At 54.4% G+C, this 23645-nt stretch overlaps 1 protein-coding gene and 1 long non-coding RNA gene across 3 annotated transcripts in view; one reads left to right on the top strand and one right to left on the bottom strand.

Moving 5' to 3' along the window:
• Nucleotides 1–2609: 2609 nt before the first annotated feature.
• LOC146403129 (uncharacterized) lies at nt 2610–6493 on the bottom strand. Its single transcript, XR_014803072.1, has 3 exons — nt 6005–6493; nt 5290–5448; nt 2610–4857 (listed from the first exon to the last, which is right to left on the bottom strand). It is a non-coding gene; the product is annotated as an uncharacterized LOC146403129 (long non-coding RNA).
• Nucleotides 3673–23645, top strand: part of CYTH4 (cytohesin 4) — a 32320-nt gene continuing 12347 nt past the window's right edge. Inside the window, exons 1-8 of one of the 2 annotated variants that reach the window (XM_085024526.1) lie at nt 3673–3774; nt 13544–13626; nt 16537–16709; nt 17741–17807; nt 19330–19448; nt 20730–20810; nt 21236–21348; nt 23129–23277. In XM_085024526.1, the coding sequence (XP_084880652.1) occupies nt 16705–16709; nt 17741–17807; nt 19330–19448; nt 20730–20810; nt 21236–21348; nt 23129–23277 (534 nt within the window). In that variant the 5' untranslated portion in view covers nt 3673–3774; nt 13544–13626; nt 16537–16704. 2 annotated transcript variants of the gene reach the window in all.

Here is a 23645-nt window from a genome sequence, read left to right as displayed (position 1 = left end):
AGCTTGTGAAAACAGGTGCGAGGTGCTGTCAACCAGGGGAACTCAGTAGAGACTCAGCGCCCCGAGTTTTTATTGGGGGCTGGTCACATAGGCATCCTCTGCCCAGCACACAGCCAAATCCCAGAATCCTGGGGAAAAAAAAACAAAAAAAACACAAAAAAACGGGGGCTCAGCATAAACCATGCTGTCTGCACAAACACTTTCAGCCCTGTGAGCCACTTTTTTTTTAATATGTTTTTTATTAGTGTATCATTGATTTACAGGGTTGAGTCAATTTTGGCTGCATAGCACAGTGACCGACTCTTACCAGGAAACAGTAGGAATTCTCCAGAAATCCAAGCTCCCAGACTCCAGCCAAGGGCCAAACTTACAAGCAGGCTTTATATATGTGTGTGTGTGTGTGTGTGTATTTATATGTGCATATTTATGTATGTATATTTATATATATTGTATATATATAAATCTGTCTTCCAATGTGTTCATTTCTGGTTACAGCAAAGTGACTCCGTCATACATATGCATTCATTTATATATGTATGTAAATGTATAGATTCTTTTCTATTACAGGTTATGACAAGATATTGAATATAGTTCCCTGTGCTACGCAGTAGGACCTCAGTGTTTGTCTATTTTATATATAGCTGTTGGTACCTGCTAATCCCAAACTCCTAATTTATCCCTCCCCCCAACCCTCTCACTTTGGTTACCATAAATTTGTTTTCTATAGCTATGAGTCTGCTTCTGTTTTGTAAATGGGTTCATCTGCATCTTTTTTTTTTTTTTATCTTTTCTGGGACCGCACCCACGGCATGTGGAGGTTCGCAGGCTAGGGGTCGAATCAGAGCTGTAGCTGCCAGCCTACGCCACAGCCACAGCAACGTGGGATCTGAGCCACGTCTGCAACCTACACCACAGCTCACAGCAATGTGGGATCCTTAACCCACTGAGCAAGGCCAGGAATCAAACCTGCAACCTCATGGTTCCTAGTCAGATTCGTTAACCACTGAGCCAGGACGGGAACTCCCATTTGTTTTTTAGATTCCACATATAAGTGATATCATGTGATATTTGTCTTTGTCTGACTTATGCAGCAAGATAATCTCTGGGTCCATCCGTGTTGCTGCAAATGGCATAGTTCGTTCTTTTTTATGGCTGAGTAATATTCCATTGTATCTATATACCACATCTTTATCCATTCATCTGTTTGAACGAGGTTGCTTCCATGTCCTGGTTGTTATAAATAGTGCAAGAAGATCTGCTGTGAACACTTTTCTACCCTGGGAATGACGCTTTTCTCCCCATTTCTTTTCTTTCTTTCTTTTTTTTTTTTTTAGAGCCACACCAGCCACATAACGGAACTTCCCAGGCTAGGGGTCAAATCAGAGTTACAGCCACTGGCCTACACCAGCCGCACCAATGCAGGATCCAAGGCAAGTCTGTGACCTACACCACAGCTCACAGCAATACCCAATCCTTAACCCACTGAGTGAGGCCAGGGATCAAACCCACGTCCTCATGGATACCAGTCAGGTTCATTTACACTGAGCGGCAACGGGAACTCCCCCCATTTTTCTTTTTGAAATGACCCAGGAAATGGGCTTTTGTGCCTCCAGCCCAGATAGGCTGAGAAAATTTCTAGTTTACCATGAAAAGAATGTCAACAAGATGCCTAAGAAATAACCTCAAGGTAGGCAGCACTGGCAGGCAGGGGTTGGGGGCTGGGGGCAGGGATGAAGAATCCTGAAAACTCCACCAGGAGTGAGTAAGCCCGGCCTCTGGTCCTGAGCTGGCCAGGAACTCGAGTTCCGACTTGGTCGCGCGTGTCCCAGGAAGGGGCCTCAGTTTTCTCTTCTCTGTGTGTCTCCATCCTCAGCAGGCCAGCCCGGACAGCTGGGCCACAGGGCTTCTTAAGGCCTCACCTTGAAAGTCATGTAACCTCACTTCTGCCACGTTCTAGCCATCAGGGAAAGACACAGCCCAGTCCAGACGCAAGGGGAAGAGAAATAGATGCCACCTCTCCATAAGAAGAGCGACTGCATCACAGGGCAGAGGGGTGTGGATACCGGGACGGGGGGCCGTTGTAGCCAGCTCTTGCATCAACCTCACCCCCTCCCCTGGGTGCCCTTCATTCATTCGTTCGTCCATTCGTTCATTTATTGCACATTCATACACCCGCATGGGCCCCCAGCATTTACCAAGCACAGGACACAGAGGGCCCTTGTCCTCCTGGGCTTTGAGACTGGTGGGAAAACAGATGAATACACAATATGTGCCACAAAGTGACAAGGAAGGAGCAGTGAATTTATAGATGTTTCTTTTTCTTTTTTCTTTTTTTCGTCTTTTTAGGGCCGCACCTGCAGCACATGGAAGTTCCCAGGCTAGGGGTCAAATCGGAGCTGTAGCCTCCGGCCTACGCCAGAGCCACAGCCACGCAAGATCTGAGCCAGAGCCACAAAAACCTGGGATCCAAGCCGTTTCTGTGACCTACACCACAGCTCCTGGCAAGGCCAGATCCTTAACCCACTGAGCGAGGCCAGGGATTGAACCCAAATCCTCATGCACACTGTTCGGGTTCTTTACCATTAAGCCACAATAGGACCTCCTAGATATTTCTTCTTTTGAAGTATTTATTCATTTTTGGCTATGCCCACGGCATGCAGAAATTCCCAGGCCAAGGATAGAACCTGAGGCACAGCAGTGAAAACATCGAATCCTTAGGCCACAAGGGAACCCCTATAAATATTTCTTCACACTGTACTTTTTTCCACCAAGGATTTGAATCAGCTTGCCAAAAAAAATTAAAAAAAGACACAAGCAGTCGAATTGTAAATTTTAACCCCCAAAGAAAATTGAAACCTAAAAGAGAAAGAAGATAGTGTTTATTGACTATTCATGCATCTTACATGCATTATGTCCCCCATGTTTTTCATAACCCCGAGGTGAGAATTAGTATTCAGCTTTTACAGGTAAGCAAACTGAGGCTCATTGCCAATAAGTGACTCACCCAAGTTCACCCAGGCCCTGAGTGGCAGAGCTGAATCACCCTGCTGTCTGGCCTCAACGTCTGTCTGTTACAACAGAACAGTCGTCAAGGCACTTTGGATTTGACTGAGCTTCCCAGCAACCTGGGGGAAAAGGGAAACTGAACATCTGGCCTGACCAATCACTAGACAGGCAAAAGCCAAGCATTTCATTGAGGGGAGGCAGAGCCTTTGCTAGCACTGGATTAATTTTTCCTTGATCAAGGGAGGGTTGATGAAAGAGAGCTTGTGGGGTGGGACCTAGGGGGCTCCGCTTGGACTGTTCAAGTGGAGTGACCCTTCAGCTGAAGGGCAGGGAGGTTGCTGAGTAAGTGCCCATGGTCCCGCTGGAGAAGGATCTGTGCTCTAATAAGCATCTTCCTCGGGGGGGTGTGTCTGCATGTTTCTCTCTGTCGCACCATCTTTCTCTTTTTATCCCCCGCCCCCCGTGTCCTTCTATCCCTCCCTCGTCCACCCCCAACATGCAAAGAGTCCCCAGTACGCAGAACTGGTTTTAGGAAGTGCTGTTACGTCAAGAGCCTACGTACCAGAGCCCCAGAGCCCCAGAACCCAGGCAGGACAGGACTTCCTCCCCACACAGGGGCTGGGCGGGGCGGGCGGACGGGAAGGGGCCTGCTCTAGCTGAGGTGACACATCTCTGCCTGAGCAGCCGAGCTGCAGCTGGGTCAGCAGGCCCCTGGAGCCCGGGCCGCCCTTCCCCGGGGGGGCTTCAGAATGGACTTGTGCCACCCAGGTAAGCGTCTGGGCCGACCTGTCTGGGCCTCAGTTTCCTGTTCTGTAGAATGGGGATAACGGTGCTGGCCTCACAGCAATCAGTGTGTACATAGATATAAGCCAGATGGGACAGGCAGGAGCAGAAAACAGAGGTCTAGGCGCTCGGGCTTGGTGCCAAGCTGTGTTCCAGGGGCCGGGAGTCCAGCGAACGAAGCGGGGGCTCCCCTCACCCTCAGGAGCTTATTATGTTCTAGGGGGAAGACAGACAGTGCGAGTGTGCGTGTGCTTGGTCGGGAGGTGACAAGCCGGATGAGCGGCACGGTGAGATGAGGAAGATGGGACAGGTGGCCGAGAAGACCTCAAGAGGAGACACTGTTTGAGCCGAGGCTTGAAGGAGGGAGGAAAGGATCCGTGTGGGTTTCTGGGGAAAGAATATTCCAGACGAAGGAATAGCCAGTGCAAAGGTCCGGAGGTGGGACGCGAAAGATAGCTTGTGTCAAAGACGGTGACATCCGTGAGGATGATAAGTGTCCGGGTGGCACAAGCACCCTGCAGCCCCAGTTTGGCCTCTGGTGGGGGACGGTGGCCTCTGGGGCGGCTGAGGACACCACTGATTGCCAGTGGAGGGGCCCAGGAATGAGCAGCCGGGGACCGTGGCCGGGCCCCTGCCCGGTCAGCAGGACCATGTGTCTGGAGGGGAAGGAAAGGAGGCTGCAGAGTGGGTACAGGGGCGGACGGGACTCCGTTGTGTTTCCGTGAGGAGGAGAGAAGAGGGCCCAAGTCCTTCTCAGAATATTCCAGCATGGCCTGGAATTCCTGAGGACAAGGGCTGCCTGGAGCAGTTCGGTTCCCCAGGTCCAGATAATGTGCAGCAGAACCCTACCTTCAAACAAAACCTCACACAGGAGTTCCCGTTGTGGCTCAGCAGCAACAAACCTGACTAGTATCCGTGAGGATGTGGGTTCGACCCCTGGCCTCACTCAGGGGGTTAAGGATCTGGCGTTGTCGTGAGCTGAGGTGCAGGTTGCAGGCGTGGCTTAGATCTGGTGTTACTGTGGCTGTCGTGTAGACTGGCATCTGCAGCTCCGGTTCGACTCCTAGTCTGGGAACAAAAGAACCCTCATACAAGGCAGTCCGACCCCGCCCACTGGGCCTCCCCTCACCCCAGGGTTTCAGGGGAACACAGCTAGAGAAGCAGGCATTAGTTTCAACAACCCCCATTTACAGATGGAACAAAGGAGGCCAAGAGAGGGACACCGTCCTGCTGGGGCAGGACCCCTCCCCACCTCCTGGCTCCCCTCCCCACCCTTTCTCCCCAAACCCTGAGCTTCCCCTGCGGGCTTTGGGAGGCAGGTGGCTCACAGACTGTAGGGGCTTGGTGAACACACCGCAGGTGGCAACTGGGGGACAAGAGGAGACCCAGGAGGAGCAGTGCCTGGCTCAAGGTCACACAGCTGACACAAGGGTGACAAGAGACTGTGAAGTCCCCTTCCCCCTCGCCAGCCAACACTGCCTGACTGGCTACCACTCTTACTTGGTTCTTTGCTGGGGGGGGTCTTCTGGTACCAAAGGCCTTAGGATAGTTGTCCCCATAATGCAAATGAGGAAACGGCGGCTCACAGAGGTGAACTGGAGGAGAGGACGGACGGGCCCGAAGTCAGGTGGCCAATAAGTAGCAGAATAGGGACAAGATCTAAGAGAAGAGAGAGCCCCAGTTTAGCCTGGGTTGGGGGGTATAGGTGCGGGGCATCTGAGGGAAGCCACTGCTTCGGGTCAGGCGAGTCCTGGGAGGACAGAGGTTGAATGGAGTCACTGCAGGCAGTCTCTTGGGAGATGTGAGGGTTCCATTGATTGGTTCATCTATTCATTCATTCATTCATTCAAACTGGTGTGCCGGCCCTGAGTTTTGTGATGCTGGAGACAGCCATGGCCCAGTCCCGAGTTGAGCTGCTGGCCTGGGATGGGGGTAGGGGGAAGGGAGGGAGAGGAGGAGACAGATTCTGCAGGACGGGCACCCAGGGCCGATGTGCAAATGGGCAGAGACCTGCAGCTGGGAAGGAGCGACTCTTTCCACCCCAGGGCAGGGGCAGTTCAGGAAGACTTCCTGGAGGAAGTGGAGGGAGAGAGAGTGGGTCATTTCTCTGCTACCCAGACCCAGTCTTAATCAAAGCTCCTCCACAGTCAGGTGACTTCCCCTCTCCAAGCTCAGATTTGCCACCTCTGCGTGGGCACCCTCATCCCAGTCTCACCTGGGCAGCGGGGCAAGGATGAGGATCCGGGGGACAGCTCGCCTTGGCTCCGATGCCCTGTGGCCATGGTGAGCCTCTTCCCGCTGTGGGTTTCAGTTTCCCCACTTGTACGATGGGCAGGATGGTGGCAAAAGTCCGCCCACCCCCAGCTCCAGCTGCGGATGTCTGGCACCCTGGAGCGGGGCCCCTCCCCCTGCATCTGCTGAAAAACCTGAGCGATCCAGGCAACAAAGCCCCAACGTGACCAAAGACAGCGGTGGGGCTGGTGCAGCAAGTCTGTGGGTTAAAAATAGAGGCGGGCTTCGCTGGGGGAGGAAACCACTCGATTCAGGCCAGGCGATTCGGGTGCCCGCAGGCCCTCAGCAGCGGGGGTGGGGTACGGCTCTGCCGGCCGCCTGCCCCCCCACCCCACCCCAGAGCCCCTCAGACCCAAAGTCTGAGGAGCCGCTGCTTTCAGGGCCCCAGGATTGCCCCCCCCTCCAACTGCCCTGGAAAGGGGAAGCGGGGCCAGCTGTTCTGGAAGCGGGGCTGCAAGCAAATTTCTAAAAATATGATGGGAAAGAGGAAGGACGAAGGGGAAGTAGAGAGGAGTGGGGGAGATGGCCCGGGCGGCACCTGGGCACACGCAGCTGGGCTGGGCATGGGGCGCGAGGGGCAGCCTCGTCACGGCGTGGGTGGGGTCAGGGGTCCGAGGGCGGCCTTTGTGAGGTTCGGAAAGCAGAGCCCAGGGAGGCGTAAACAGAGCTGCTGGTGGTGGTCATTCCTATCATGTTAATATCTTTGCGTTTTTATCATTATTAGCACTATTATTATTATCATCGTCATCATCATTATTATTAAAATCCATCTCCCTTGAGCTGCATCACTGCCTGAAACTCCATCACCGCCAGGCTTGGTGTCAGAAGTGACCCCTCTCGGGCTGTGTCCTTGTCATCCTCCCTGAACTGCAGCTCTGAACTGGGGAGAAATCCACCCTTTTAAATAAAGAGGTGAAGGGTCCAAAGGCTCCGACGCCACCAAGTGATGGGTGCCGCAGGCTCGGGGCGGTCAGCCCTGTTTCAGGGTTTCCGATGCCCTTGGCCAGCTGCCACCTGCCAGGGTCAGGACCCAACTGAAGGGGATGCTGGACTGAGAGGGTTCATGAATGTACCTGTCAAACCACAAAAGCAGCTGCCCAAAGAAAAAAAGGCAAATAATGTACCCCCACGTCATGCCACTGTGCCAGGAAAACTGTTTGCCCAGCTCTGACATTGGTCTTGTTTGCCTTCTTGCCCCAAAAGAGAAAGGGCTCATTCTGCAGGCATTGTCTGCATCTGCCTTCATTCTCCACAGTGAGGAGCCGTGGCCAGCATTTCTGAGTCAGAATATCCAAGCTTGGTGTATTTTTTTTTTTTTTTTTTTTTTTTTTTTTAATGGCCACACCAGCGGCACCTGGAGGTTCCCAGGCTAGGAGTAAAATTGGAGCTGCAGCTGCCAGCCTACGCCCCAGCCACAGCAAGGCAGGATCCGAGCCACATCTGTGACCTACATCACAGCTCAAAGCAACGCCAGATCCTTAACCCCCTGCGGGAGGCAAGGGATCAAACCTGCATCCTTATGGTTCTTTACCGAGTCAGGTTCTTTACCGCTGAGCCACAACGGAAACTCTCTAATCCAAGCTTAGTGTCTTGATGAGGTTTGATGATTTGCACTGAGATATCTGGCTTGAGAAGATCGAGGCTAGGGTTGTGGCCTCAGAGCTCCAGATGGGCCTGGGAGTGAATCACACCCCTGCCACCTCTTGGACAATCTGAGCCTCAGATGCCTCATCTGTAGAATGAGATTAGAAATAGCTTCCTCCTGAGCTGTGGTGGGAATCAAATGAGATGGTGGAGGGCCAGAGCCTGGAGCCCCCGGGGCCTGAGACAGAGCAGGTGCTCAACCCTCATGCGTTTCTTTAGCCAAGAGCTTGGCTGGTTCATGGAGCAAGTTCCCAGCTCTACTGCAGGGATGGGAGGGAGATGAGGGAGAGGGGGTGCCCAGAGGGGGGCCCCTGAGGGGAGAGGGAGGGAGCGAGTAAGAAGCACTAGGCAGGCAGGAGAAGGAAAGGCATTCCAGACCCAGGGAACAGCAGGTGCAAAGGGAGTGAGCGTATGGGAGCGAATGAGGGGTGGCCAGGAGGCCTGAGCCTGGGGCAGGGGCAGCGCAGTGTGGGATGAGGGTGGGGCCCCAGCAGGACTGGTGGGTCCAGTAAGAGGTGGGCTCTTTATCCCCAGGACAATGGGAGGTCACAGGAGATGGGATGGGAGGGGCAGAGTGGAGGCAGGGGCTCATCAGGACACCTTCAATCATCCAGAGAGAGGAGCCTGGGGTCTGGGGGACAGATGGTGGGGGCCTTGGAAAAAGAAAGAAGAGAGACAGGGCTTGGTGATATGAGGGCGACACAAGAAGACAGAAGGGTGAGAGAGAGGTGTGTGTCAAGGTGCCTGTTGGGGTTCTGGCCGGGGTATCTGGGGTGGGGGGGCATTCCCAGAGCTTGAGAACTCGGGAAGAAAGCCAGCTTGAGGGGAAATTCTAGACGTTCCATATAGCGACAAATGAGATGGTGTTTGGGACACGGGGGCCACGCAAGTGTCTGAAACTCGGGGAAGGGGCTGAAGCTGAAGGTATGCGTGTGAGTCCAGGCCAGCAAAGGGCGAGAGGGCTAATGAGACCCATTGGGGAGAGAGAAGTCAGCCGGGGACCCCGCCATGGGCACCCCCATCCCTCCCCCCGGGCCGTCCGCATTGGGGTTATCCACAGAAACACGGAACTCCCACCTGGCTTCTCTCCAACCAGCAGCTTGTCTGGGATCCACGTGGCCTCCACCAGCAGGGGTGCCCTCAGCCAGAAAGAGACCTTCAGGACACCAGCCCCAGCCAACAGGAAAACAACAAAAAGCAAACAAACAAAACAAAAAAGTCTGATCTTTCAGCCCAAATTAGCTAGAGGTTTTGGGGTTTTTCCTCCGTGGATCTAAGACTCCCCCGACTCCTGAAGGCGTTCTGGGTCCCAGCCTCCAGGGCCACCTCCCCCGCTGTGGCTCTGCTCCTGCCTCCGTGAGGATGGCCCCTCACACCTTCCATCCCTGTGTGTCCCCAGCAGCCTGCAGTATCTGCTTCTCCTGGGACAGGGGCTTAGATGTTGGCAGACTGGGGTTCTGATGCCAGCCCTGCCACTTCTTGTGACGTGGCGCCAATCGCTTTGCCTCTCTGAGCCTCAGGGTCTTAAACTGGAAAAGATCCACTTTGAAGAGTTGTGAGGATTAAACGACAAGGTTTACATGGAGCTGTTGGCAGGGAGCAGGTGTTTCGGAGCTTAGAGTTCGCGCGACTCTCACTTTGTCTCCTGGTGCTAGTGCCACTTCCCCTCAGTGCCCGTGGAAAGCAGGATTTCTAGGCTTGCAGAGCTCAGAGTGGCAGGGACAGAAGGGAAAACAGGGCCCCACCCAAGCAGTGTGTCATCTCCCAGCTGCCATTTCAGCTGCACCTTCAGTAGGCTGCTCCGTTGCTCTGTCCGACCAACGTCTTCTGGTGATGAAATACGAGGACCAGTGGGTCCTCTGGCCCCAGGCTCCTCCTACGCCTCCTTTACTATAAAGTGGATCCTCTGGTCTCATGCAGCGTTTGCAGGGTTCTGAGTCAGCAGATCAACCCTTGAATAGTGGTGCTGGCCAAGGCTCTGTGGGCAGGAAAGGATGCCGCGTATCCAGAACAAGGGAGCCCGTGTAATTGATTTGCCATCAGGTTGCTGGTTGGCCTTTTGGAAACCCTCGGTCTCTGTGGCTGGCGGGCCTGATATTCAGCAGGTGGCAGCAGCTTGGGGAGCCTGGGTGAGTGGGTCCATGCCTCTCCTCTGCTTTATTCAGGTATCGTCGGACCAGCACAGAGACAGACTGAAGTCAGCTGGCTGAGTCTTGCTGCCTGTCTGGAGGTTTAGTGCCCCTCCTATAGTGGCTGCTTCCTGAGGGACATTCATGTGCTTTGCAAAAATCTTCACACCCCGTGCCCGCTCCCAGACGGCCACGCACCCATCTATCCCCCGGACCTCTCCTTTCCCCATCTTTCTTCTCTCCTTCTTCCTGACCAAGAAGCCAGTCATCTTCCACTGCCCAGGAACGCATATAGATTTTTATTTCACTTCACTTTCCCCATGAAATAGATGACCAGGTGCCCTGGCCAAAGCTCTGCCTACTGGGAGGCGGGGCTTCTCACCACTTTCTGGAAACTTTGAGCAGGGCTGTAGTTCAGTAGCTGTCCAGTTCTGCTTGTACCCAAACACTGAACCACCATCAAGAACCAAGTTCAGGCATTTTCCTCCTTTGTCAGAAGGACCCATGGGATCCACAATCCGTGCAGAACTGGCGCGATAACAGTGGGTGACATGGGGGTCTGAGCCACCTGTCCCTGGAGCTTACTAGAGCCCTCTGTCTCTGCTCACTGGGTGACCTGTTTACAAAGGTGAAGTGGGTTGAACCAGTTACAAAGGATGGCTGTTGGGCTTGACTGTGGGACTTGGTGGGTCAGAGAGACCCGGCTTGGCTGCCTGACCAAGGCGCTCATGACCACATACACTGGCCACAGTGATGCAGGAGCCTTCCTTCTGGGGGCCTGGCCTCTCCGTCACTAGGGCCTGGTTTGGAGTTTCCGCTGTGACACAGTGGGATTGGCTGCATCTCGGGAACACTGGGACGCAGGTTCGATCTCCGGCCCTGCACAGTGGGTTAAGGATGCAGCATCGCTACGGATGCAGCTTGGGTGCAACTGTACTCAGATCTGATGCCTGGCCCAAGAACTCTATATGCCATGGGGAAGCAAAAAAAAAGGAAAAAAAATGGAATTTCTGTTGTGGCTCAGTGGTAACGAACCCAACTAGTACCCTGAGAATGCAGGTTCCATCCTTGGCCTCACTCAGTGGGTTGGGGATCTGGCATTGCCATGAGCTGTGGTGTAGCTTGCAGACTCAGCCTGGATCCCGAGTTGCTGTGGCTGTGGTGTAGGCTGACAAGTGTAGCTCCAAATCGACCCCTAGCCTGGGAAACACCATATGCCGCCGGTACAGCCCTAAAAAGCAAAAAAAAAAAAAAAAAAAAAAAAAAAAAAAAAAAAAAAAAAGGAATTGAAAAAGTCAGGGCCTAAATCTAAAAACTGACTCGGGCCCAGAAACCAGGCAAAGGGCCTGGGCTTTTTCTGCAGTGACTACCCTCGGGCAGGGGTATTTCCTTGGGTAAAGCAACTCTATATTTGGACTGAGGTCAAGTTCATGCGGAAGGACTCGGCTGTGAGCCTTTAGGAGACTGCATACACTTACCCCAGCAGCTGAGGGAGTGGGTGCCTTGGTCCTGAGGGGAAGAACTGGCTGCCACAACATGGCATCCATCAGACATGGGTTGAACCCTTACCGTATGTTAGATATTTGCTGAGCATCGAGCAAAATTCAGCTTTTTTAATCCTGATAATTACTATCTAGGTTATGATTCACATTTCAGAGACAAGGACACCGCATTAGCCGAGTTTCAGGCATGGCTGCTGTAACAAAGAGACTTAGAATAACACTGACTGAGGAGTTCCCGTTGTGGCTCAGTGAGTTAAGAACTCAACAAGTATCCGTGAGGACTCAGGTTCGATCCCTGGCCTCGCTCAGTGGGTTAAGGATCCAGCGTTGCCATGCACTGTGGTGTAGGTCGCAGATGTGGCTCGATTCCTGAGTCTCTGTGGCTGTGGTGTAGGCTGGCAGCTGCAGCTCCGATTTGACCCCTAGCCTGGGAACTTCCATGTGCTGCAGGTGGGGCCCTAAAAACGCAAAACAGAGAGAAAGAAAAACGTTCAAGAAACGTGACCGGGCACTTCCCAAAGCTAGGATTTGAGAGTTGAGGGATTTGGGTGCACACAAAGGAAAAGGGGTGCCGACGTGGTGGAGGTGAGGAGGCAACGGTGGGGAAGTAAGACTGGGGTTAGGCCGCTGGGGGCAGTGAGGAGTGGGCAGACTGGATGCCAGGCTCTTGAGGATGCTGGAGAGTCTGGAGAGGCTGGGGAGACTCAAGACCAGGATGAAAACTTTTCACTCTAAGCAATAAGGATTCCGTGGGGATTTTATTTTTACTTTTTGCTTTTTAGGGCCATGCCTGAAGCATGTGAAATTTCCCAGGCTAGGGGGTGAATTAGAGCTGCAGCTGCTGGCCTACACCACAGCCACAGCAACGTGGGATCCGAGCTGTGTCTGCGACCTACACCACAGCTCATGGCAACGTCAGATCCTTAACCCACTGAGCGAGGCCAGGGATCGAACCCACATCCTCATGGATATTAGTCGGATTCATTACCACTGAGCCACCAAGGGAATTCCCTTTTTTGTGTGCATATGTGGAGATTTTTTTTTTTTTTTTTTTTTTTTTTTTTTTGTCTTTTTGCCTTTTCTAGGGCCAATCCCGCGGCATATGGAGGTTCCCAGGCTAGGGGTCGAATTGCAGCTGTAGCCACCGGCCTACACCACAGCCACAGCAACACGGGATCCGAGCCGCATCTGCGACCTACACCACAGCTCATGGCAATGCCAGATCCTTAACCCACTGAGCAAGGCCAAGGATCGAACCTGCAACCTCATGGTTCCTAGTCAGATTCGTTAACCACTGCGCCACGACGGGAACTCTGTATGTGGAGATTTTAACCGAGAGGGTGTTAAGGATGGGACGGGAAGCGCAATGGGGTTTAGAGAAAGGTCAGCTGACTCCTGTGTCACCTTTAATTCCAGGCAATGAGGAAAGAACTCAGGCTGTGTAGCCATCCCAACCCAAGTCCCCCCCCGGCTCCGCAATGTATCCCTTTGAGACCCAAACCAGGTCATCTCACCTTTCTGAGCCTCAGTATCTGGGGCAGGAACTGAAATGTACCCCCTTCCCAAATCCAGTTTTCTCATCTTACATAGTGAGGATATCAGGACCACTTACTAAAGGCTCATTATCCAGCCTCCCTTGAAGGTAGCTGTGGCCACGTGACTACATCTGGCCAATGGGATGTGAGGTGAAGCGATACACTTCCCGGTTGGGCAAATAAATGAATAAATGACAGATGCATGATCCAGGGAAGAATTAAAGTTCCAGCAAAGGATGAATGTCTTCAGCTAGTATTGTACTGAGGACTTGCTCTGTGTCAGGCTCTCTCTGGGTGCTGAGGATGCAGCAGTGAGCGAAATTGTTGAAGTGCCTGTTCCCTCGCGGGGAATAAGTATAACACACAAGATGCAGGTAAACAGGATGGCTTAGAGAGTCTGTACCCAGAGGGGCAGAAGAAACAAAAAGCTAGTAGGAGGGGGGAGGAGGGACTGCTTCGGACAGGGCAATCAGGGAGAGCTTCTTGGAGGAGATGACATCTGAGCAGAGGCTTGAATGAAGAGAGCGAGCAAGTCCTGGGTTTCTGGAGGGAAGAGGGCCCTGGGGAAATGAAAGCTCCAGAGAAGCTGGAGCTGAATGACGGAGGGGAGGGTGGGGAATGAACCCGGAACCACTGGTTTTTCTTTCTCCAGACCCAGGGGAGCTGAGCAGCGGGGAGACAGAGGAGCTGCAGCGGATCAAATGGCACCGGAAGCAGCTTCTGGAGGACATCCAGGTGTGCTCACCCTCACATTCACAAATACTCATGCTCTTTTTTTTTTTTTTTTTTTTTTTTTTTGCGTTTTAGGGCCGCACTCGTGGCTTATGGAGGTTCCCAGGCTAGGGATCGAATCTGAGCTACAGCTGCCGGCCTACACCACAGCCACAGCCACACTGGATCTTTAACCCAGTGAGTGAGGCCAAGGATCGAACCCGCCCTTCGTGGTTCCTAGTCGGATTTGTTTCTGCGGCATCATAACAGGAACTTCCAAATACTCATGTTCTTGTCCACATACAAGTTCATGCTGACACACCCTCAAACCACACCCACCCACGCGCAGACACTCAGACGTGCTCACACACCACCCTGCTCATTCCCAACCCACCCTGGCCTGGGAGTAGGGCCTGATTCTAGCCCCGATGCAGCCTCGGCCCCTGCCCCCAGGAGTGGGGAGAACAGAATTCTCAGGGGACTCTCCACTCCTGGGCTCAACTGCCAGGGCCCAGAGAGAGCCAGGAGAGTGGGGGAGAGAAAGAAAGCAGCCAGCTAAGCACCTACTGTGTGCCGATCCCTGCCTGTGTGGCCTCAACCTGGTCTCATCCCCACCCTGGCTTTCAGCTTCATCCCCCTAAAAATGTAGACCATTTATGGAGTTCCCTGGTGGCCTAGTGGTTAACAACCCAGCATGGCCTCTGCTGTGGCTCAGGTCACTGCTGTGGCTTGGGTTCGATCCCTGGCCTGGAGAACTTCTGCCTGCAGTGGGTGTGGCCAAAAAAATGTAGACTGTTTGGTCAGGATCACACTAATAGGACCTCCCACTGCGGCTCCCAGTGGTTTAAGAACCCCACTAGGGGAGTTCCCGTCGTGGCACAGTGGTTAACGAATCCGACTAGGAACCATGAGGTTGCAGGTTCGGTCCCTGCCCTTGCTCAGTGGGTTAAGGATCCGGCGTTGCCGTGAGCTGTGGTGTAGGTTGCAGACGCGGCTCGGATCCCGCGTTGCTGTGGCTCTGGCGTAGGCCAATGGCTACAGCTCCAATTGGACCCCTAGCCTGGGAACCTCCATATGCCGCGGGAGCGGTCCAAAGAAATAGCAAAAAGACAAAAAAAAAAAAAAAAAAAAAAAAGAACCCCACTAGGTCCCACATGAGGATGTGGGTTCAATCCCTGGCCCCACTCAGCGGGTTAAGGATCCAGAGATGTGGCATAGGTCATAGACACGGCTGGGATGGCAAGCTGCTGTGGCTGTGGTGTAGGCCACAGCTACGGCTCCGATTGGACCCCTAGCCCAAGAACTTCCATATTGTGCAGGTGCGGCCCTAAAAAGAAAAAGAAACAAGAAACAAGATCACTCCCGTATCTACCAAGTCTTTCCAGTTCACCAGTCTCTCAGACATTAGCTCATCAGATTCTCAGCAACCTTCTGAGATAGACCCTGCTTCTGTTCCCAGAATATGCCGTGCTCGGCCCTGCCCCTGGGCCTTTGCACTCACAGTTCCCTTGGCCTGGAACTCTCCTCACGACTCCTCCTTTTCCTAGTTCATCCTTGGCTTCAACGCCTCTTCCTCTAGAGACTGCTCTGACCACCCCGAACGTAGATGCTGGGACCCCACCCCAACCCCATCCCCGCCCCAAGACAGGTGCACCTGAGACTCCAGGGGAAGATAAGGGCACAAGATCATTCACTCAGCAAGCACCTAGCATATTCCATTACTCTGACCATCTTCTGCAAGGTCATTTCATTTGCCCCGTGACTGCCACCATCGCAGCCCCACTGGACCTTGAGCTCCACATGAGGAAAGCCTGGTGTTTCCCGTCCCTGTAGCCCCAGCCCACTCGTCAGAGCATAGTAGGTGCTCAATTAATACCCAGGAGGGAAGCCTCATTTCATTTGTGGGGCAGCTGCTCAGGGACTCGGCCAAGGTCACATGGTCAGGAGCTGACTGGGCCCAGAGGCTCCAGTCCCCTTGCTGCCCCAGGGTCCCAGGATAAGCCAGGGTTACCCTCATTCCAGAGATCCTGGGAGGTGAGGGAAGGCTGGGTGCCTTTGGAGGCTCTTGTTGGGTGTTCATGCACCACCCCCCGCAGCAGGGGATTGCTAAGCGAGCTGTGCCCCCTCTCCCCATCTGCCCAGTGGCAGTGGTTGGCGGAGCTGGGAGTTGTACCCCGCCACGGGGCACCTTCTTCTGAGTCAAGATGAAAAGGACCAGGAGTGGCAGGGGGGCATCAGGGAAAAGACAGGCTTGGAATCAGATGTGGGACACGTCACTTCACTTCTCTGCGCCTCAGTGTCCTCTTCTGTAAATTCCACAGAAAGGGCAGAAATCCCTCGAGGAGAGGCCTGTGCGGTCTCGTACCTTGGTTGCACCTGCTGGACCGGGCTCGTGCTGGCCGCTGAGTCTAGGGCGGGGGCAGAGTAAACGGATGGAGGGAGGGAAACCAGAGGAGTTGGGGCCTCATCAGAGGGCAGGAATTTGTACCTCTGGCCTGGAGAGGCAGTAGGGAGCCATGGATGGCCTTTGAGCAGAAGCAGCACGGGCACCAAGCTGCGCTTCAGAAAGATGGCAGCCGGGTGGAGGAGGGCTTGTTGGGAACGTTTCGCTCAAGGGCAGGACAATTTTCAGGGCTGGAAATAGAGCGGGGTGAAGGGTGGGGACCAGGCGCTCCCTCACACCAGGACAGGCGCCCCTGGAGAATTAGGTACAAGCAGAAGCGGTAAGTTTGGCTAGGGATTTTGAGGCTGTAAGAGACATCTGGGCGAGGGGTCTGAGGAGCTGGGGCCCTTGTTGGCTGCTCAAGACAGAGGACTGACTTGTGCCCAGGGGTGGGAGTGGTTGTGTGTGGGGGTGGGGAGGGTCGCGAAGCCCTTTCTGTCCCCGCCTCCACCCCCCTGACTCTCCCTCCCTGTCCCCCTGCCACCCCGCAGAAGCTGAAGGAGGAAATCGCAGATGTGTTTGCCCAGATCGACTGCTTTGAGACAGCGGAGGAGAGGTGAGGGGCCCGGCAGGCGACACTGGGAAGCTGCCACTGGCCAGGAGCATCTTGGGATGCGCCAGGGAGAAGGAAACTCAGGCCCAAGGGAGCCAAGGATCTTATGGGGTTAGGAGCCTGGCCTATGTCATCTACCCCTCCCCCTCTATGGGAAGACCGCCCTGGGAGTTCCCGTCGTGGCTTAGCAGTAACGAACCTGACTAGTTTCCATGAGGACGCGGGCTCAATCCCTGGCCTCGCTCAGTGGGTTAAGGATGCAGTGCTACTGTGAGCTACGCTGTAGGTCACAGCTGCAGCTCGGATCTGGCTTTGCTGTGGCTGGGGTGTAAGCTGGCAGCTAGAACTCTGATTTGACCCCTAGCCTGGGAACCTCCATATGCTGCAGGTGTGGCCCTAAAAAGACAAAAAAAAAAAAAAAAAAAAAGAATAAGTTTGGTCCCTATCATCCCCTAGGGCCCCAGGACACTGACTCCTACATAAGGTGTCCGAGGAGACCCCCACCCTACCCCTGCCACCCCTTAGTCCTCTCATGGCTCTGGTCTCCACCTTCCTAACTCAAGAACACACACACACACACACGCACTCACACACACACGCATAGATGCCTGGCCCTCGTGTCTCCAGCTTCCCCTGCTCCCACCCAGTGATTAAAAACAACGTAACATTTACACGGCACCCACCGCCAGCTATTTTCTGTGCTTACACCGCTCAACGATGTTTGCGGGCAGGGGTGGAGTCACCCCCATTTTACAGATGGAGAAACTGAGTTCCAGAGCCATGAAGTGACTCACCCTTCATGGCTCTGGCTCCAGAGCCTGTGCTCTCACCCCCAGCCTCCCCGTTATCCTGACCCCGCTCCAAGCACCACACCCCAATAATTCCACCTCCCAATCAGGAGCCCCTCTGGCTCCTGAGGCCACAGCTCCAGAGCTGATGAAAATGCTGGTGCTGGGCCCCCTGAAAATCTGGCATCGTAGCTCAGGAAAGGACCCGGTCTCTTGTCTCACGTTCTCCCAGGTGGTTCTGACGCGGGGCCTGAGGGACCCCCCTTGGAGGCCCTTAGGGAAAATAGGCTCTAGGGGGGGTGGGAGGTTCCCCTGGGTCCTGGGGCGTCCAGGCTGATGTCTTCCCATCTGCAGCCGCGTGGCCCAGAAAGAGAAGGAGCTGTCCATCGGGCGCAAGAAGTTCAACATGGACCCCGTGAAGGTGGGCGCTGCGGGGGCGCGGGTCATGGGGCCCGCCACCCCTGCCACTCCTCTTCTTCCCCTCAGCTGACACAATGACCCACTTTACAGATGGGGAAACAGAACCTCGCCAGGCTCAGCACCTTGCCCGGTGCCCTTCACGGCTAGGGGCTCTGCCACCCTACAGCATAGGGGCCCCAGGGCGTGAGGTGGGAGCCAGGAGGATGAGGTGGGGTCTGAGATGTCCATGGCCTTGGGGCCCCTTGGCTCTGGGCCTCTGTCTCCCACTTTGTGAGTAGGACTTTGGCCAGTGGGGCCCTTAGATCCTGAGGCCCAGTCTCCAGTGGGGTCTTCCAGCCTCTCGGTCAGGGGACCAGTCCTGAGATGCTGGCTTAGAGCCCTGGGCGCTCAGAGCCCAGCTACGCTCTGACCTCCACCCCCACCCCCCAACCCCCACCCCACTAGCCTCAGAGCAACCCCAGCCCCCACCTCTTGCCCAATTAGGGGACCACTGGCCTCCTTTCCTGCAGGAGCAGAGACAGACAAAGCCTCAAGCTGACACACAGAGGTGGGATTGGGGCAGCCGAGGGGTCCCTGGAAATTTCCTGCTCTGGCTTGGGAGGCTGGCTCTCTTCCCCCAGACAGACCCTCGGGTCCCACAGCCACAGAAGTCGACCCTGCTCCATCCACATGGACCACACACACACACACACACACACACACACACACACACTAACTCACATTCCTGCCTGAGCGCCCCCAGGGAGGGGACATCAAAGGGTCCCCATGCTATCTGCCTGTCACTCAGAGCTCTCCACAGCCCGTCCTCCCTCTTTCAGCAGCCATTTCTCCCAAAGGAACAGGGACCCAAACACATCATCACAGAAATCCAGAGACCAACCCCTCCAACTTGTGAAATTAGCATGACAGGCTCTGAGGGCCTGGATGGTAGGGAGAGATGCTTGTGATATTATCAAACCGCAAGAGCGGGTTTCAGCCAAGCGCGCAAGGCACAGGCCCATTTTCATACAGAAGGGGAAGGAGAGGCCACCAGTGAAACCGTCTCCCTCCATGTGGTTGGACTGGGTAGTTTTCTCTCCTTTGATTGAGCTGGGGCTTTTTTTTCCCTAATATTTAACAATGGACATAGATTCCTTGGGAGAAAAAAATGAAACACTCTTTTTAAACAATATGAATTTTAAGGGGACAAAAGGAATGGCTGACTCATCCAATCTTTAAAATTCATAGCATCACTGAAGCATAGAATCAGAGAGTGTCGGACTGAAGGGGACCCTGCGGAGCACCTGGTGTGACTCAGGTTCATTGCAGGAACCCCATCTCTCTTTGCACACCTCTGCCGATGGGGAACTCACCACCTTACAAAGGCATCTTCTAGGAGGGAGAGAACACGACTTCCCAGATCCAGCCAAGCCAATGCCAGAATGCCAGGCCCCAGGGCTCTGGCCACAGGGGCTCCCTCCCTTCCTCCTCCCAGGCCAGTTGCTGGGTGGTAGCTGCTCACAGGCTCTGTGTATGACCTCCAGGGCATCCAGTATCTCATTGAGCACAAACTGCTGAGCCCTGACGTCCAGGACATCGCCCAGTTCCTGTACAAGGGTGAGGGGCTCAATAAGACGGCCATCGGCACCTACTTGGGAGAGAGGTGAGGAGGAGGGGCCCTTGGGTGGCAGGGAATGAGGGTGTGCGGGTGGGCACAGGTGTCGGGGGGCAGGTAAGCAAGGGCATGAATCATGTTAGGAAAGTTGTAACTCTTGGGTCTTGTGTCAACTCACTGATGGCTCCCCTCCACACGCTGAACCAAAGCCTGCCTGCCTTGCTGCCTTTGTTTGTTTAGAAAACAAGCAGATATTTTTAGTATGTACGGTGGGTGTACCAAGCAGTGTTCTAAACCCTGGATGGACATCAGCAAACGAGACAGACAAAATGCCTGGGGTGGGGGGCGGGGAGGGATAAATTGGGAATATGAGATGAGCAGGTGCACGCTACCAGGTTACCGTACATAAAATAGATAAATGACAAGGATTTACTGTATAGCAGAAGGAACTATATTCAGTAGCTTATAATAAACTATAATGGGCAAAAAACGGAAAAAAGAATATATAAAATCACTTTGCTATACACCTGCATGTAACACAATATTGTAAATCAACTATACTTCAGTATAAAAAAAGCCTCCTATTAAAAAAAAAATTAAAAAAACCTCCTGCCCTCTGGGACATTCTAGTGGGAAAGACATCTCAAAATATATGAAATAAGTTAGAAGATTGTAAGTCCTTTGGAATACAAATAAAGCAGAGAAGGGAGGTGAGAAAGTTCTGGAAACCACGTGTCGAAGGCTGTGACTTTAAGTAGTGTGGACATGAAGGGTCTCGTAGAGAATGTGACCCTGGATTGTAACTTAAGAGCTTCCCGGGCAGAGGGAGCAGCATGTGCAAAGGCCCTGGGGCAGAAGGCTGCTCAAGGAAGAGCAGACTAGTGAGACTGGAAGAGAGAGAGGGAGGGAGGAAGTAGCAGGCGACAAGATGGGGGTCCCTGAGAGGGTTCTGGGCAGAGGAGTGGCCTGAAGGGACCCCTCTGGCTTCTGGGTGGGGGACAGAGTATAGGGGACAAGCGTGGAGCTGGGCCAGCAAACCAGCACCCCTTTACCCCGGCCCCCAGAAGACACACTCCTTGTCTTAAACAAGCTGGAAATGCAGCAGACAAGAGGGTAGCGCTTTTTTATTTCAGACCTGGAAGAGGGAGGAAATGGGGGTACGCCTGAGTCTCTCCATTTTCCAGTTAAGGATACCGGGGCTTGGGGAGGTCAAGTGGCTTGCATGGGGTCACCCAGGCAGGAAGTGACAGAGGAAGGATTTGACTCAGGGCAGTGGGTTCCAGCAAATTCCCCAGTGTGTCCTACCCTCCCTTCTGCCTCCTCCCCCAGGGACCCAATCAACCTGCAGGTCCTCCAGGCCTTCGTGGACTGCCACGAGTTCGCCAACCTCAACCTCGTACAGGCCCTCAGGTGAGTGGTCCAGGGGGCGGGGGCCTGACCCTCAAGGGTCTAAGCCTGGAGTTCCCATTGTGGCTCAGCAGGCTAAGGACCGGACTAGTATCCATGAGGATGCGGGTTCGACCCCTGACCTCACTCAGTGGGTTAAGGTTCCAGAGTTGCTGCAGACTGTAGCATAGATCACAGATATGGCTCAGATCTGGCATTGCTGTGGCTGTGGCGTAGGCCAGCAGCTGAAGCACCAATTCGACCCCTAGCCTGAGAACTTCCATATGCTGCAGGTGCGGCCCTAAAAAGAAAAAGAAAGACAGACTAAGCCTGGGAGAGGCAGAGCAGCTTATTGGTGGGGAGGGGCCCCCAGCCTCTCTGAGAGCCCCCCACTCCCTCCAAGGGCCCCCCACCACCAATCCTCTGCCCACAGCTCTGTTCCTCCCCAGACAGTTCCTGTGGAGCTTCCGGCTGCCAGGCGAGGCCCAGAAGATCGACCGTATGATGGAGACCTTTGCTGCCCGATACTGCCTCTGTAACCCAGGCGTCTTCCAGTCCACAGGTACCAGTGTGGGAGGGGACCCTGCCAGGTGTAAATCTGCCACCCAGGGCACCATGGCCTCTCCACCCCTTCAAGTCTCTTCCAAGCACCCAGACCCTGGGAGCTCAGATCCCCTCATGAACCCTCACTGAGCACCAGCTCTGTGCCAGGCCCTCTGCTGGGTGCTTGCTGAGCAGAGCTGCCTCAGGACATAATCCTTGGGGAAGAAGGCAGAAAACAATGGCACAGGGTCCTAAGGCAGCAGTACCACATTGAGGGCAGGACTCAGTGTGTCCAGGCTGGCTTCCTAAAGGTTGTGAGGTCTGAGTGGGGTTTTGAAGGATGAATAGGAGTTCTCCAGGAGGTCAAAGAGAGAAAAGGCCTTCAGGGTAGGAGTTCTAGTTTGAGCAAAGGCACCAAAGCATGAGACAGCCTAGGCAGGATGCAGGGGGACAAAGAGGCATAGAAGAATATTGGCAAAGATCAGTCCTCCAAACTTCCCAACAGGCGAGAAGTCATCTTGGCGGGCTTGTCCTGGCCTCTTCTCTGGATCTGAAGCCACCATAGCAATAACCAATTACACGTACTGAGCACTCTCCCTGCGCTACGTGTGCTCCCCACGCAAAGTCATCTAATCCTTACATCCACTCTGTGAGGTCAGCCGTATTCTCAGCCACATAGATACGGACTCAGAGGAAAGAAGGGGACTTCCTGGCAGTATATCCATGGACAAGCGCTACAGAGCATGTGTCCTACCTTGCAGTTGTATGTAAATTAGAAATTTGCATATTTATTAGCCATCAGCTCTACAAGTCTAAACAGACCTTTTTCCACTAGTTGATCCCCAGTCTATAGCACGCAGGAGGTCCTCCATATCTCTGTCGGAAGGAAGGAATTTTAAAGCACCAGCTTTAAATCACAGTCCAACTACCTAATTGTGTGACCTTGGACAGGTAGCTTACTCTCTCTGTGCCTCTGTTTCCTAATCCGTAAAATGGGGGTTGGTGACAGTGCCTGGCTCAGAGTGTTCTCGCGGGATGGAAGGAGCTTAGCGCAAGGCAGGCACCAACGCTGGGTGCCACTGTTCACAGAGGCAGGCAGGTCGAGGTTCTAGAACGTGAGGCTGTTTCAACGTTAAACCACCTAATGTCACAGATGGGGAAGCTGAGGCTCCGGGACCTCGGGGACTTTCCGAGGTCAACCAGAGAACCAGGGACACGGCCAGACTTGCCCTGGCTCTGGACCCACGGCTTTAAAACATCACAGCCGCGAGCGCCCCCCTCTCCCAAACGCTCAGCCCTCGCTCCCAAGCCCCTGAAAGTCTGAATAATGGAACAGGAGCCCCACGATGCCAGCAAGATTACCAAGCAGCACGTGACCAAGCCCTGAACAGCAGTGCCAACAATAAGCATCTTCTGAGTTCAGAGGAGGCAGAACAGAGTGGGCAGGGGGGCTGGAAGGGGTCGGCAGGGAGGAGGGCTGGAGCTGGAGCCAAAAGAGCAGGAGGTTTCAATGCAGAGAAAACGGGAAGGGGAGGGCGGGCCTGGTCGGGGACCCAGCAGGAGCAGAAGTGGGGAGGGGGGCATGCGAGCACGCGGGGTGGGGGGGGGGACTGACAGCTAGAGCTTGTTTAGAGCAGAGAGCCCAGGATGAGTGGGAGGTGAGGCCGGGCCCCGAATGCCGAGTCAGGCGGACAGGGTGGACTGGCCGGGCATTAAGCCAGCTGGACTCTTGGCCCCGGGAAGGGGTTGGGCAGGGGAGGGGGTGTGGCCGGGACTGTGATCTCCGCCCCGTCCCGCAGACACCTGCTACGTCCTGTCCTTCTCCATCATCATGCTCAACACCAGCCTCCACAACCCCAATGTCCGAGACAGGCCGCCCTTCGAGCGCTTTGTGTCCATGAACCGAGGCATCAATGACGGCAGTGACCTGCCCGAGGAGCAGCTGCGGGTAAGAGGGCTGCGGCCCCATCAGCTCAGTCCCCAGGCATCCAGGAGGAGCCTGTCCTTAGGTCCGTGGCCCAAGAGGGGCTCCTCTGAGCTAGAGCACTCCAAGAGGGGACTCTGCCGAGACAGACCTCCCTTCCTGGCAGCTGTCTTAAGAGGGACCATCACAAGAGAGGTGGATCCTGAGCCGGGCCTCCCCAAGTGGCCCCATCTTAAGAAGGAGGTCTCAGGAGTTCCCTTTGTGGCTCAGCGGGTGAAGAATCCGACTAGTATCCTTGAGGATGGGGATTTGATCCCTAGCCTCACTCAGTGGGTTAAGGATCCAGCGTTACCGGGAACTGCGGTGTAGGTCGCAGACACAGCTTGCATCTG

Source organism: Sus scrofa, chromosome 5 (genome assembly GCF_054392235.1).
Source record: "Sus scrofa isolate SSC_HxYL_T2T_F1_AM1 chromosome 5, Sscrofa_HxYL_maternal_Yorkshire_Landrace_v2.0, whole genome shotgun sequence".
NCBI classification, from domain to species: domain Eukaryota; kingdom Metazoa; phylum Chordata; class Mammalia; order Artiodactyla; family Suidae; genus Sus; species Sus scrofa.
Note: the sequence above shows the minus strand (reverse complement) of the source record. Positions and strands in the feature narration are given on the sequence as shown.